The 14,946-nt window shown below is 39.7% G+C and overlaps 1 protein-coding gene across 2 annotated transcripts; it reads right to left on the reverse strand.

The window, feature by feature from the left end:
- Positions 1–349: 349 nt before the first annotated feature.
- nars (asparaginyl-tRNA synthetase) lies at positions 350–14,877 on the reverse strand. 2 transcript variants are annotated; one of them, XM_022744620.1, is made up of 15 exons: positions 14,723–14,877; positions 13,058–13,140; positions 12,854–12,919; positions 12,269–12,361; positions 11,981–12,070; positions 11,207–11,285; positions 10,971–11,041; positions 10,502–10,588; positions 9,138–9,359; positions 7,232–7,431; positions 5,541–5,676; positions 5,167–5,280; positions 3,736–3,867; positions 2,723–2,854; positions 350–1,810 (listed from the first exon to the last, which is right to left on the reverse strand). In XM_022744620.1, exons 1-15 carry the CDS (start codon positions 14,739–14,741, stop codon positions 1,679–1,681), a joined length of 1,656 nt encoding a protein of 551 aa, XP_022600341.1. In that variant the 5' UTR covers positions 14,742–14,877; the 3' UTR covers positions 350–1,678. The 2 variants fall into 2 exon arrangements, with proteins under 2 accessions (XP_022600341.1, XP_022600340.1); XM_022744619.1 differs by having other exon boundaries at positions 14,702–14,877.
- Positions 14,878–14,946: the final 69 nt, after the last annotated feature.

The following is a 14,946-nucleotide window of genomic DNA, read 5'->3' on the forward strand; positions in this document are numbered from 1 at the left end:
GTCTCATTTCATTCTGAAATCAGAATATGAGTGTGTGTAATAATGTTAATGTTTCCAATGATGTAAGAATATATTGACAAATTCTTTTTACTACTACATGAAAGTACATTATTATGTACATAAATGTGATAAAGTGATACTAATGTGACAAATAAGACAGTGTAACTTTAAATCTACTTAAAGTGTACATCCTACATCCTTACTAGTTATGGTTTATAAGTCGTTTTTTTAAAATGTATTTTTAATTAGTGTGCTTTGTCTGAAAAACTGTGGTCTGAAATGGAAAACCAAATGATCTGGGCGATGAGGTGAAACACCCAAACTGAAGAAAAACTCTCAAACAACCATCTGTTTGAATTACATCTCATTTAAGTGCAGTTTATTGATCTGAGGAGTATTTTCAGACGAAGAGGCAGAACAGACAAACATGATGAGACCCCCTGAGGCCTGACGCCTCCGTCACATTTCTAAACCACCATCATTTGATGACAGACTGCTGTCCATGTATTTTTTTTCCGACTGTTACTTTCAGGAAAGAAGAAGAAAATGTTCCCAAGTATATGAAACGTGCATAAAAGCGTCGCTGTTGTTTTGCGATTAAAGTTTGTCAAGTGTGTGCATGTGTGTGGCGGCACGGCTTGTAACTGTAGATCAATAATAAAATGTTAAGTCATACTTATGAGAAAATGTTTCCTTTTTTCTTCTCCACACATCTTTAGAGGGAAGGACACACGTCTCCATCAGGTTTGTTCAGATACAGAAGTTAATGTTTATATTTCTGTGAATCTGACTCAGAATTTCAGAAGGTGGGATTTTTGTTTTTTTCAGAGTTTTGTTTGAGAAGATTTTGCTCTGCATCTTGCTGATACAGTGTTTGTGTGATTTTCAATACAAATTTGGCATCAGATTTATTTTAGCCAACTACAAGTTCAGGTACTTGGTTCCTGAAGTTAAAGACACTTGTTGTGAAAGCTGACATGATTGTTTACTTTAGAAAACAACAGGGTGGCTGCAAGTACAGTCACCTTAGATTTAAGTATGTCTAATATCCTAATGTATCTATAATACCAACTACTCAAGTGTTGACATATCAGCAAACAGTTTGTATGGCTGGTGGATAGTTTACCATGACATGTTGAAGCATTCAAATTTAACTTATACTTTATTTTACTACAAATCTCCACAGGAATTTGCAAATATTTACGTACTAAAATCAATGATAATGCAGCTTATAAATCTCTGCAACTGCATAAAGTAAACTTTTACAAATTCCTGTGAATAATTATAATAAAATAAACAGTTAACTGAAAAAAGCAGCACTGAGAATCACATTTTAGACATTTTCTCCAGGACTTGCAGACACACTGTACAGTCACAAGAAACTACAGTGTTTATAACTGGTTAAATAATCAGCCGTCAAGCATCAGCAGAGGCAGAAATGGTCAGGTTTCAAGTCAGAACAAATGAGGAGGAAGCTGTGTAATACGAGGCAGAGGGGTTTTTCTAACCGTCTGTGGAGAGACATGGAGTTCACTGTAGAGATTTGAGCTCTTCAGAAAATAAAACAGCTAACAGGACAAAACGTTGACTTGTTTTACATTTGATGTAGCGACACATTTTATGGCTCACGTGCCAGGTCCAGATACAACTAACAGAATGTGTGTGTGTGTGTGTGTGTTCAGGGTCGGCAGCGCTGGATGAATCGTGGGTACAGGCAGACGTCTCTGATGTGATGTCTGTTCAGCAGCCAGGTAAGGAAGCGCTCCAGACCCAGACCGTAACCGCCATGAGGACAGGTGCCGTACTTCCTCTGAAACACACACAGTCAGACGCAGCAGCCTGTTAATACACACCATTACTAAAACAAACACAAACACAGTAACTCAGTAATAGGGTTGCCCGATCATGACCATGGGGTTACGTTATATTACATTATCCTATGAGCGAGAGAGAAAGAGGAGTAACTAAAAGAACGGACACTTGAGTGATGACAGTAAGGTGACGAATACACTTTATGGCTATGTTAAAACAAAACTGTCATCACAAATAATGCGTCACTCTCAAACTGAACTAAATGACCTGTTTTCTATCTGTCTGTCGCTCTCCTCCGCTCTTAAATCACAGCAGCTCCTACACACAACAAGCAGCTTCTTTACAATCAGCTGGTCGGAGTGTGTGTGTGTGTGTGTGTGTGTGTGTGTGTGTGTGTGTGTGTGGGTGTGTGTGTGTGTGTTGCAATCATGGTTATATGCGGTTATATACGTGAAACTGTGGCAGCCAAATAAAAGTCAAGTCAAATATGGCCTTGACATTTGCAAAGGCATGAACCGATCGTTCTGATGATCATCGATCACTAATATCATGGTCCATCGGCACAACCCTACGCAGCGAGGCCAAGTGCCCACTATATGATGTGACGACTTCTTCGCACATTTCAGCGAGGTTTCGATGCCCCAAAATGTCATGTGCATGTTTTGAAAACACGCTGCAGCATATTTTTATTTCAACATTTCACCAAAGACTTGACTCTGGCTTCTCTGTGTATCATCTGTCACATCTGTCACTCTTAAAAAACCATAATATAACAGGAAAATGTTTGGTGTTTTGTGTTAATGATCAAAATGACTAAACGATTCATCAGCTAATACAGCCGAAGAAAAAAGGGAATCCTGCCCGAGCCAAGGTGCAAAAATAAAAAAAAGCACTCTCAGTTTTCCTTTACCTGGTCAGTGTACCAGTAGTATGGGGTGGAGTCGATTCCCTCCCTCTTGTATCCGTCCAGCAGCTCCTCAGCGTCCCAGATACGCATCGAGCCTCCAACAATCTCACCAACATTTGGCATCAACACGTCAACCTGCAGTCAGTCAGTGACAGTTAGCTCATCAGTTAGTCACATAACTTCAGAGCTTTGAGTAGTAGCTTTTAGCCTTTAGTAGACTCTCTCTTTATTAAACAATTAATAAACAATTCTTAGTATATATAAATACACCTTTGCACAAGATGCTCAGGGGGGTTTACTGTATATCAGGCTAAAAATAGCTAGATATGTATCACTGCACATCTTGCAGACCATAGGAAATCATCTTACAGTCTTTCATGTACGGTCATCTGTGGTGTTTACTGCGAACAGGAGACTTTTGTTTCCTGACTTTACAGCAGGGACACACTGTCTGCGTTGCGTGGCGGCTGCGTCGCTATGCAAATTCTCTCCTCAGCTTTTATTATATGAAAATGTATGTATTCCTTTTTTATTGTTTCACAACATACAGTTTTAGTGTTTAGTGTTAGTGGTAACAGTGATAGTCAAATGCTTTATTTTGCATATAGATTAATGTGTGCAAAGATGCTGTGGCCTGTGTAATTGTGTAATTATACTGATACCTATTGATGTACAGTTTCATTATTTGCTTATATCACAGAAGCACATAGAACTTCATGTTGCACTTGTCATGCATCTGGTGCCTGAATTAAGCTTCCTGGATATTTAAGTCTCTGGTTAAGTTCTTACTGGACACTCTGCAGCGGGTCAATTCCTCATTAACTTAGTTAACTAAGTTGTTGTAGTTTTTTCAGGTTGTGTTGCCCACAGGCTTAGGTTTGTTGTTGTACTACATTACTGCATTACAGGGGCAGGTGGCAGGAAACAAACATACCCACATGACTGAATGATCAGCTCGTTTAAAAGGTCATAATGCCCAGAACTGAACTAGATTGGAGTGCGATTGAGGTTCGTACCGACTCAGTGAGGCGTTTGTCCTCAGGGCAGCGCTGCATGTAGAAGGATTTGATCTCAGCTGGGAAACGGCAGAGCAAGATGGTCTCGTTGATGCTGTCTGTCATCAACCTCTCTGGAGCCTCAGGGATGTCCTGAGAAGGAGAGACAGAGAGAAACAACAGAAAGAGGGAAACACACGTCAAAACCAACTATACTTTGCTTAAATATCAAACCGAGGCCATTGTGATGTGTAAAACAATCCAGTTTATACTTGATTGAGTAACAATTTCTTCGACGTTGTTACTGCCAAAAACTCACAGTAGGTGCAAATGTGCATTTACAATGCTGTCTAATAATAACAGAACAGATGTTAGAGAACTGATTATATTTAAGTATCATGACTGAGGAACAACATTATGAATACAGTGACAAACAGCCTGAGCTCATAAATCACTCAAATATAACCACAGATGGGATTTCTACGGCAGCCAAGAAAGGCCATTCTCGCAAATATATATATTTTTTCGTTATCTCAACATAACAAAGCTCGTTATCCCGAGATAAGTAGATACTATCAGGAGAAAACAACTTTGACCGAACCTCATACACTAAATCGTGAGTAACACTTCTCCCTAGCAACAATCCTTAGTGACTCGTTAGCTGACGAGGACTGATCTGAAAATGATCTAGTGTGAAAAGCCACAGGCTCATTTCTGCCCTTGATTGAAATATATCGTTGATCAATGCGTCGTCCTGACATTTGCACTTCACAGCTCTAGAAGTTGGCATCTGCATCTGGTCTCTGATTAACAAAGTCATTATAATGAGAAAACAAGCTTTGTTATCTCGAGATAATGGGATAAAAAAATATTTGTGAGATGGCCTTTTTCGGCTTCTGTAGATGTCAGAGTTGGTCACATGTTGCTGATGTGTATCAGGGCTTCGGTTCACAGTAAAGACAGCAGTCTGTGTGAAACGTGCAGGTGAGACCAGACGGACTGGATCTAAAGACCTGCAGGGTTCTAATGAAAGACGCTTTCAGGTGCATTATGAGAAATGTAGGATTTGTAATGAAGTATTTTTAGAGCTTAACTCACATTCAGCATATCTCAGACTATGTTGCTTTGACTTTAATCTCATGAGTCTGTAATGAAAGTGCAATACTAAATCACTGGATTACCCTTTAAAATCATTTCTTAAAACTACTATATACTTTACACAACTTTATATATCAAAAAAATGAAACCATTATTTGTTTTGCTGCTTCTGGTATTAGTACATTTTATTTGTTCAGTTTTACTATACTCCTTTCAACTTCTCATTGAAGTAAATTCATGGCCACTGATACAGTTGTGTCATGTTGACACCTGAACCAGCAGCAGCTCACTTGGAGACTGATGTGTGTTAGATATTATGATGGTTGTGTGTTGTGCGTCATGTTCAGTCGTCACCTCTCCAAACTCGTAATAGGAGCCGTCATCCTTCTTGACGTCGTGCTCTCTCAGCCACTCGATGGCTTCAGTGTAGTTCATCCTCTTGAACGGCCTCTTGGGGGGTTTGAAGTTCTGGAAAAAAAACCCAGCAAACACTACCGTCACATGTTACTCCATACGACTCCATCTGCTAATGAAGATTATGTGATCAAAAGCTCCAGAACAGCTTTGAAATGGACCTTGAGTTTTTGTCAGCTGCTATTTCCAAGGTGAAGAACGAACATTGGAGCTCAACTTTACTACCACTGTTATCATTACCACCAAGTATATAACTGATGATGCCTTAACACCTCCTTTTAACTTGAACTCGCTACCACAAAAAAGTGATGTACCGGGTTGATGTCGTAGAGCAGCTGTGCGGCGGGGGATTTGAGCACTCGGTCCACCACGTCACACACCAGGTTCTCCAGTCTGTTCAGAAGGTCCTCAAACGATATGAAGGGACACTCGGCCTCGATGTGAGTGTACCTGAAAACAGAAATTTAATTAATTAATGAAAATACAGAATTAAATAATCAGAGGGTGGCTTATAAGCTCAGTGAACAGAGACGTCCTGCTGTAACTTTTGTTGCTGCAGATGTTCGTGATGTCCACCCACATTTTCCAGATGGGATCTCAGCTTGAACATGTAGAGATGGATTTGAGAAGTTGCCATTTCCAGTCAATTATGTTACTTAGTCTTACAGTTTGCTTTCAGAACCTCGACACTGTTAAGAGGATGAGACTTCAGGAGGTTCGGTCAATCAGAATAAAGTGGGCTGTTAAGAAGCTGAGCTGATATTGCCTGTTTGAGTCAGAGGCTCCACTGAGGGGCTGGGTAACAGACAGCTTGAGATAAATAACTGTGAATCATGAAGAGCTACTGCGGCGGAGTCCCAGAATAAAACTATAGAGCTAGAAATGAGTATAATAGGTGCCCTTTAAAAGCTGGTGCTTACATTACCCACAATACAACAGTGACATCACTTGAGGCAATTCATCAGACTTTGTGTAACTCCTTCTGGAGCCACTAAAGGCTTTACACTTTTTTACATACGTAGAGACTTGGTGGGAGTCCTTTTTAACTGAATAAAGGGAAATATCCTTACAGTTTAAAATACAATTTTTTTGTCCACACTGAAACACAGTGATCACCTCCACCTAATAATTATTTAGCATCGTATGTGAGAAGAAAAAAACCCTCAAGTGCCTCTGGGCAGGTTTACTGGCTGCACCAGTTTACTAAGAAGATAGTTGACCTGATTGACAACTTCTGTATGTGTCTCATCTGCCTCCTCTACAGTCTTTGGAGAGATGTAAAAAGTTTATTATATATAAGTAATTGTTACAGTTCAGCAAACTGTGGCTGTGTTTGGGCACCTCCTCAGCTAGTGGAAGTCATGTTTTTGTTACTGCACAAAATCACTGCATGTAGCTCCGTGCCAACTATAATGTAATACCTGATGATCACTGCAGGATGTAGGTTTAAGCTCCATGTCACAGTTATCAGTATGTGCTCTGACTAAAAGCCAAATGTGATGGTAAAGGGAAAAAGTGCAGAGTTAATTACCCTAACTGTGCAGCTTCAGGGTAAATATTTGGGCGTGAGCAAATTCTGTGCTGAAGTCAGTAACTGAGACGCTGTCATGATGCATGTCATGTCTTTTCAGTATTTTAGAAATGTATCATGAAATAATATGTTGGGAATGTGGTTGAAGGGTGAGGGTATGCTGTGTGGTGCTAGGACATATAATACATGGTATATGTTGATATATGTGATGTCATCTTGCTGCACTTTCTCAGTGTGTATGTTTAAAGGACGAAGTAAATTAACTAAAATTCTGACAAAAAAGACATTTATAATTTAAACAAGATGAATTTGTACATTTTCCTCTGGACAGACTGAGGTTTGTCAGTTGTTCAACCACACTACATAATTCACAGTCTGAATCAGTGTTCACACTTTCTTCCTCTCTGTTTTTCAGTTCCTACACAGAGCTAATTTAGTGTAGTTATTTGTGAACGCGTTGAACAGCACACTCACTCAGACAGGTGTCTCCGGGTGCGAGACTGCTCGGCCCGGTACGACTGGGCGATGCAGAAGGTGTCGCCCAGGGCAGGTATGCAGGTCTCCAGGTAGAGCTGGGATGATTGCGTCAGGTACGCCTGCTCGCCAAAGTAGTTGAGGTTAAACAGCGTGGAGCCGCCCTCCACCTGAGTCTGCACCAGGGTCGGAGGAGTGATCTACACCCAGTGAAAAAGCAGGAAACAAAACAGCCGTTAGAGAATCTGTGATCCTGAGCTCACAGTTTTCTGATCTACAACAGAACAGCATGTATATCTGCTGTAAGACGCTCATTGAATCTTTAATCCCCTCTGCTTCATGTGCACAGACCAACATACAAAACATTCAGATGGCAGGATAGTTCTTAAATAGTATTAAAAGTAATAATGCTGAAGGTGTTCATGAAATAAAACTTATTATTCATGGCCTGCATTTTTTAACTGAGCAACAGCCATTCACTATATTTATATTATGTAATTAACTCTCTAAATAGTAGTATTTAATTTTATTTGCAGAATTTGTCATTCCCACACTGACTTAATTGATTACCTACACAACCACACATGCATGTAATCTTTGCACCTCATTGGTATCAGCCTTACTGTTTACTGCAGCTGTATCAGAGCTGTATTAAGTTACTGCTTAGCCAAACAAACATTTCCTAATATTGCTTCACATTAAAAGCATTCGAAAAAAGCAAAGCATGCAGTTATTTTTATTGTGAAGCAGTCACAGTAAATGCTGTGTATTGATCACTGCAGTTAACAGTAACCACAAGCATTCATTAGAAATGCTTCTACAAACTAAGACAGTGATCATGTTCCACACAAGTTTTAAATTCTTCCAAGGCATCAATGGAAAAGTCAGGAGCACAACTCCGACGCCTCAGCAAGGTAACAAACTTTACTGTGTCCCGCTTTTGTTTGGAAAACTACTTGTGGCTTGTGCAGCATGGAATCAGATCCTGGTTGTCAGAACTTTTGACTCACTAGATTAAAACAACTTGAGTTTGTTTGGCTGCACTAGAAACAGACACATCAGCTGCTCTTCTGTCGGGTTTCTGACAAAGCAGCTGCTCCATGGCTGTTTGTTGTAGTATTAAACCACACTTACCATTATGACAATAACCACGGTGTTGCTAAATCAACCAAGACTGAAATCTTAAGGATTGTAACTTTAAGATAACTCAACATAGTCAATAATGGATTTGAAAAGCATATTTGGTACTGGACTCATATTTGGCAGATTGCTACTGAAGCTCTAGATAAGACAATCAGCTGAAGTCTACAAACTCTGGCTGCGGACATTTGCAGATTAAATGTGCACACAAACCAAGTAGCTGAACAAGAGAAAAATGAACCCTTATCTTGCTGCCTCAAAGAGACTCTCTAGTAAAACTGCACTGCCATGACAATAAGAATTCAGAATTCAGTAAGAGGCTAAGTGACTTGTTAAGATGTAGTTATTCAGCTGCACAGAACTCAAAGCCTGTGGCTGAGGAGAAAAGAAGGAAAAGCTGCTTGTTTATTTTAGTGAAGGTCAACACTTGACTTTTACAGACCTGCCACCTTTTTTATTCCAATCCGAGCACAAGCTACAGCTGATATAACCTGCCATCTGTGATGTGAGTCATGTCAACCAATTAAAGCAACAGTCTCAACCAGCTAAAAGTGAGAAGTCTTCTATAATCAAATGTTTTGTATGTTGCTCTTTGCTCACAAAAAATTAATTAAAATAAAATTAGAGGATTTGTTATGAACCTGGAACTGAAGAACCTTTTTTTTTTTTTTTTTTTTTTTTAAATGAAAAATATATAGAATATATTTGAAACTCAAAACGTGACTGTATCAAGGAATAACTTGTCATTTCAGTTGCTGTGCTTCACCTCGTAGTATCCCTGGCTGAAGAAGTGATCCCTGAAGCACTGTGTGACGGTGGATCGGACTCGGAGGACCTTGGAGACGTTCTCTCCTCTGATCAGCATGTGACGGTTGTTCAGCTGGACGTCGACATCAGACTCTTCGTTCAGCAGATTGTCGGCCCCGCCCGCCGGAGCTAAACCGATCAGCTCCCAGAAGTCACAGTGCAGCTCATGGCCTCCGGGCGCCTGGGAGAGGAAGACGAGAACTCACTGACGACCTCATCATGTTTTATTTATGTATTGTATTTCACTGGTAACACTGGTGCTACTGAGTTTCTCAGTTGGTTGGACTAGCACATGATTTCACACCCCTTCCTTGTGAAAGAGGAGAGGCTCAGTGTTTCAGGTGATTATACTATTATGAGAAGTGTAAAAATATTTTCGGTTTATTATGAAATTGTGGCAGGATGAAACATTGGGTCCCTGCAGGTTCCGTGTTTCTTATCATCATTGTGTAACTAAAAAGTGCTTTAACTGTTTAAACCCACTAACAAGTTTAGAATCAGGAGCAATGGGTGGGTCATATAGTCTACAACACACTCACAGTCCAGCATTCCCCTTGAGACGTAACCATGTTAGTAAGGAGTACTTTTTTCGTCTTCACTGGCTCATTCAGTGTCTCCCTGCAGACTGCACTCTCATCATCAGCTGTATCTGAGTTTCAAATATTCCGCTGTCGACGGCTGAGCCAGTGAAAAAGAAAAAGGTACTACTTTCAACCACAATGGTCAACACAGTACCTGTGCAAGAAGGGCTCCAAATGATCATCATGCCCTCATACGAATGTGAACATGTGAAATTTTAACTCATACCCTCTCAAAAATGGTTGTATATGTGACCACTTTGGTCTTTCTTAATTATCAAATATAAATGATACCCTAGGATAAGGTGCTCCACTGCAAATATTTTAATTACCAAGTACTTTTGTGACAAATAAATAACAATACACACAGCTCCATTGCTTCACTTTGTGTCAAACAAATATCATTACACATGCAGTATTAAAGGTCATTAGGACACTGAGCAGCCTCCTCAAGCCTAAAAAGCTGAACATTTCTTAACTTCGATGAAATCTGTGCCTTTAGGAAAAAACTGAAGCACATTATAAGGCAGAAATCTGACTACTTACCTACAGCATGTATAAGTAGTTATTACAGTAACAATGTAAGGTACAGTGTACAATGGCAAACAACACATTTACATGTACAGCGGATGTAAACTTGTTGTCTGATTTCCTGTGTAACCACATTTCCCTCAGCGACCTGCTTTGCTGTGTGTGTGTGTGTGTGTGTACTGCAGGTGTTGACTGTGGCAGAAGGTGTGTTTACCTGTTTCCCCTCAGGAACTGGAGTGACGGTCCCGTACAGAGCCACTGTACTCTCTGTGGACAGCAGCAAGCCGTTGTAGCACTGGCACTGAAGACAAGAAGAAAACACGTTGGTCACAATCATGATCAGCCTCTCAGCTTGAAAAATTAAACTCCAACATGTGTGATATCAATAACTTTCCACCAAAATGTGCCAATTCTTTTTGAAGTGCCTTATATTGAATTATAGATTTGTACATTTTAATCTAATCTAATACATTTTTTGGAGGAACTTTATCCTGTCTCAATTTAATTTAATTTCAAAATAAAATTGCTTAGACCTAGCTGCTTTACGTTTGTTGTCCTTTGGTGCTTTTACCCCTTTTGTCCAATCTTAAATTGTTATATTACATGTATAAAGACCAAAAATGACAGCACAGTGATGTAACCTACTTTAAAAGCTGCAAAAAGAAGAAGGTATAATGTTGTACCAGTTTATCAGACAGGACACACTGGAGGAAACCAGTTCCATCTCTCAGCACAATGAACATCAGGTTCTTCCCTGGAAGAGACAAAAATATACAGTGAACAGTCAAATCTGACACCAGAGACAGAAACAAATCTAACACAGAAACCAACGTCACACTCAGTGGTGTGATTTGACTGAAAATTGATCAAGAACAACAAAAAGTTAAAACCCATTGTTTTCATGTGTTATGCTCCTCACCTTGTCTCCTAAGGCGATGAACCCATCCAAACACTTTGACTCTTTGACCTCTCTTTGGCTCCAGATGCTGAATTTTAACCTGTAAAACACATCCCCCCTCTTCTTTAGCTCACTCACATCGAGGGCTGAGCACTGAACCTCAGGACATTATTTGTACAGATAAAAAGAAGTTTGTCGCACAGAGCACATCAACAGCTGTCAACTACTGAAAGTTGGCATTGAATATCTGGTCAGATTTGTCAAATTTGACCTGCTGAGGATAAATAAAGTTATTTGGATTGAAATGAAATGTAATGATACGCTTTTTAAAACAGCTAGAAATGAAACAAATTGTTAGATTATAAAAACCTTATTTTAAATTCTAAGCAGTGTGTGAGCATTTGAAGCAATAGTTTGGAAAATACTACAAAAATTGTCTGACCAATACCCCACGTTTTTGTACATATTCATACATAATGTATTTGTCAACAACTGCAACTCCTCATTTTCATCCACATCCTTAATATAAACACTTTAATGATAATGATAATGATAATATGCTATAGTTGTAATCATTTACAATGATAACATCCTCCTGAGTTCTGATACTTTCAACTGCTTATATAATGTGTTATTGTAAAATATAATCCAGATTAAATATTTTATACTGGTTATAAATGCTCAATAATAAAAATGAATTGCCCCAAAAATCATTAGATTAAAGTTTTAACAGTTACATTCACCAACGTCAGGAGTAATTCAATAACAGAAACAGTGTGAATGTGAGAGTCTGACCGATTCAGGGTCAGGCAGGCTGGGGTCTTTCTCAATGACGATCTTCTTGGCTTCCTCCAGGTTCTTCTCTCTCCTGTCGTTGTCCTCTGCCTGCACAACAAACATGCAGCAAACATTTAAAGACACTAAAGCAGCACACAGAATGAAAAACAAATATCCTGGAGTGAGTTTTTATGACTCACTGATAGAAGGAAAAAACATGAAGTTGCACTTAAAGTAAACCATCTCTTTTATGTTCCTGTGGCAGAAGCTGATGTGAAGCGCGCACACATGCACACGCACACACACCTCCTTCTTCTCTTTGGCATCGCTCTTCATCTGCTCACGGTTGAAGGCCTTCTTTGCATTCTTCATCTGCGTTTTAGAGATAACTGCCCAACGCTAAGGAACAGAAAGAGAAGAAACACATTGATGAAGAGACTAAGAAACTTCCAGTGAACTAATAAAAGCAACGTATAAGGGTGGGTCAACTTCTTCTTGTCAGAGACTGTGGGTTTTTACATGTCAATGCTTTTTCTAAATTTTAGTCTATGTGAGGTCTAGTCTATGTCAGCTACAGTGTACAGTATCGAGTACATCAAGCAGCATCTTGACCTGATTTCTGAAGGTTTTCAACAGCAGCCAAACACAGCAGCAAACAACCACAGTGACAACAACCTTCCTGTGAGAGGATAAACTAGGAAGTGAAAGCAGATGCTGCTGCTTTGACTGGAAAAACAAACTGCTAACTTGTGCACAAAACAGTAAAGAAAGGATTTCTTCATGTAAACCAAGACAGGATAATTTTTTGTCTTTTTAGTAGGAAGATATCATGAATGTTAAAGTGCCATACAAACAAACATATGAATAATATTAATAACTTTTTTAACCAACCTCTCCCTCCTTCTGTGATTCTACATAGATGGTCGGGAACGGCTCCTTCCCAGCAAACATCAGAGCCTGTGAGGATTTGATAACACAACAAGGTGTTGACACACATGACATCAATAATATCACTGCTTGCATGAAGCACTTTAAACGCCACATACCTGAATATATAATAAAAGTAGTGGTACATCATGCTACATGACTGCTGACCTTGAGAGGAGTTTTGAAGGGTTTCTGCTCCGTGCCGTCTCCATCCTGGTCGCTGCCACTTTTGTCCGACACATACAGCTCACCTGAGAAACAGAGGCAGAGTGAGACGCCCGACTCCCTCCTAGTCAATAAAAAATACCTGTGAAAAACATGTTTTTTAATATTTGCTAGAAATTAAAGTTTGCAGCTGTTTAAGGAAGTTATTAAGCTATTTTTCATACAAAATTAAACTCCTGATGCCCAAAGCGGCAAGATGAATGACAGAGAACGGATTCTCCCTGAGACCATAAAATCCAGATATGTATATTTCCATTAAAACCAACAAGAGCCTTGTTGAAGGATGAGTCAGGTTTTCCTCATGGACAAACATTTGAAAGTGCTTAGTCATATGAGGCTTTACCAGTCTGGTAACAATATGCTGGTGATGTCACAAAAGGGACCCTGCAGGGAGGTTTGGGTTAGTGACACCTGCCAATCAAAGCAAACGCATCCATAAACATACCCTATATGGCCAAAAGTATGTGGACAATTGAGTCAGCTTGGGCTTCCTGAGTTTTCACACAGTAAAACAAAGAACATAAACAGTGACTGTGCAGCAACAGTTTCCTGTTCACTAATAACTTATGGCAAAACTGAAAATACCTGGATGTAACCTCAGTTCTGTAACTACATGTATGGTAATGTATACCCCACCATTGCTCAATATCACAAAGTGAGTGAAAATAATATGAGCATATTCACAGTTACTGTGGGGAATATAATTCAAAGTACAATATGTTAAAATCACATTAAACAGAACCCTCTAGCGCCGATGCTGCATTACAAATTCAAAACCTACATTGACATATAAAGTTATGGCAGAAATTGAATTAAGCCCTACCATGAATTATGTGAAAAGCAGCCCCAGACCAAAAATACACCAAAAGATGTGGCCAGAGGTTACCAGATACTTAGAACTATACCGTGTGGGTTTCCTCCACCTTAAAATCTTCCATTTTCAAAACCATCGCCAATATTTGCTGTAAAATTTGTAAAAATGTTCATGATTCGCTTCAAAACAGTCAGTACTTTAAGGAGGCAGCACCCAGTAGCCACCAGAGGTACAGAGGCTCATCACACTTTCACTTTATGCATGTAACACTGACATTAGGTGCAATGTGTAGCCTACTATAGATCTTTATATACACCCCATAGATGTCTCTGGGTGGATCCAGACTAGCTTGATACTACATATAGTGAAACGCTGAGAGACGAAACTGAAGTCACATCCGGTGTCTCTATGGAATCAAAAGAATTAATTGATATTATGGAGCGACTAAAAGACAGAATAATTACAAAGCGAGGTCAGATTCATACACCGGGTTAACTGACTGACGCAGCCTCTTAGCTGCTGCATTGCAAACTGACAGCTGTCATAGCTACATATTAGCTTAGGTTCTGCGACTTTCATTCAGGCGACTGCTCTACATATGTTCGCGTCTGTGTAAATATGTTCCATTTGAGTCTACATCGAATCAGAAACCAGCGTTAGCTACATGCTAACTGCTAACACATCTAAAACTGATGCAATACGCCAAACACACATGTCTCTGGTAGCTGGCTAACTAGCTAGCTAGCTTTGGTCTAAGCTACTTTCCTTCTTACCCACTGAGACTTGCTCCACACCTTTTGTTATCTCCGCCATGTCAGTCCAGTTGCTACGACAGTCCGCTAAGGAGGGGAAATTAAATAATTTTGATTCAGAACAATGGAAATGAAACCCCAAGGAGTGACTGCCGGTGGTGCCTATTCAGCCACGGACATGCAACTTTACATCAGCCCAACCGCAGCTCGCTGTAATCGTCAGAGAAGATAGCCTTCTTCCTTACTGCACAGTTCTCTAGCGCTGA

This window comes from Seriola dumerili, unplaced genomic scaffold (assembly GCF_002260705.1).
Source record: "Seriola dumerili isolate Sdu_G_001 unplaced genomic scaffold, Sdu_1.0 BDQW01000081.1, whole genome shotgun sequence".
Taxonomy (NCBI): domain Eukaryota; kingdom Metazoa; phylum Chordata; class Actinopteri; order Carangiformes; family Carangidae; genus Seriola; species Seriola dumerili.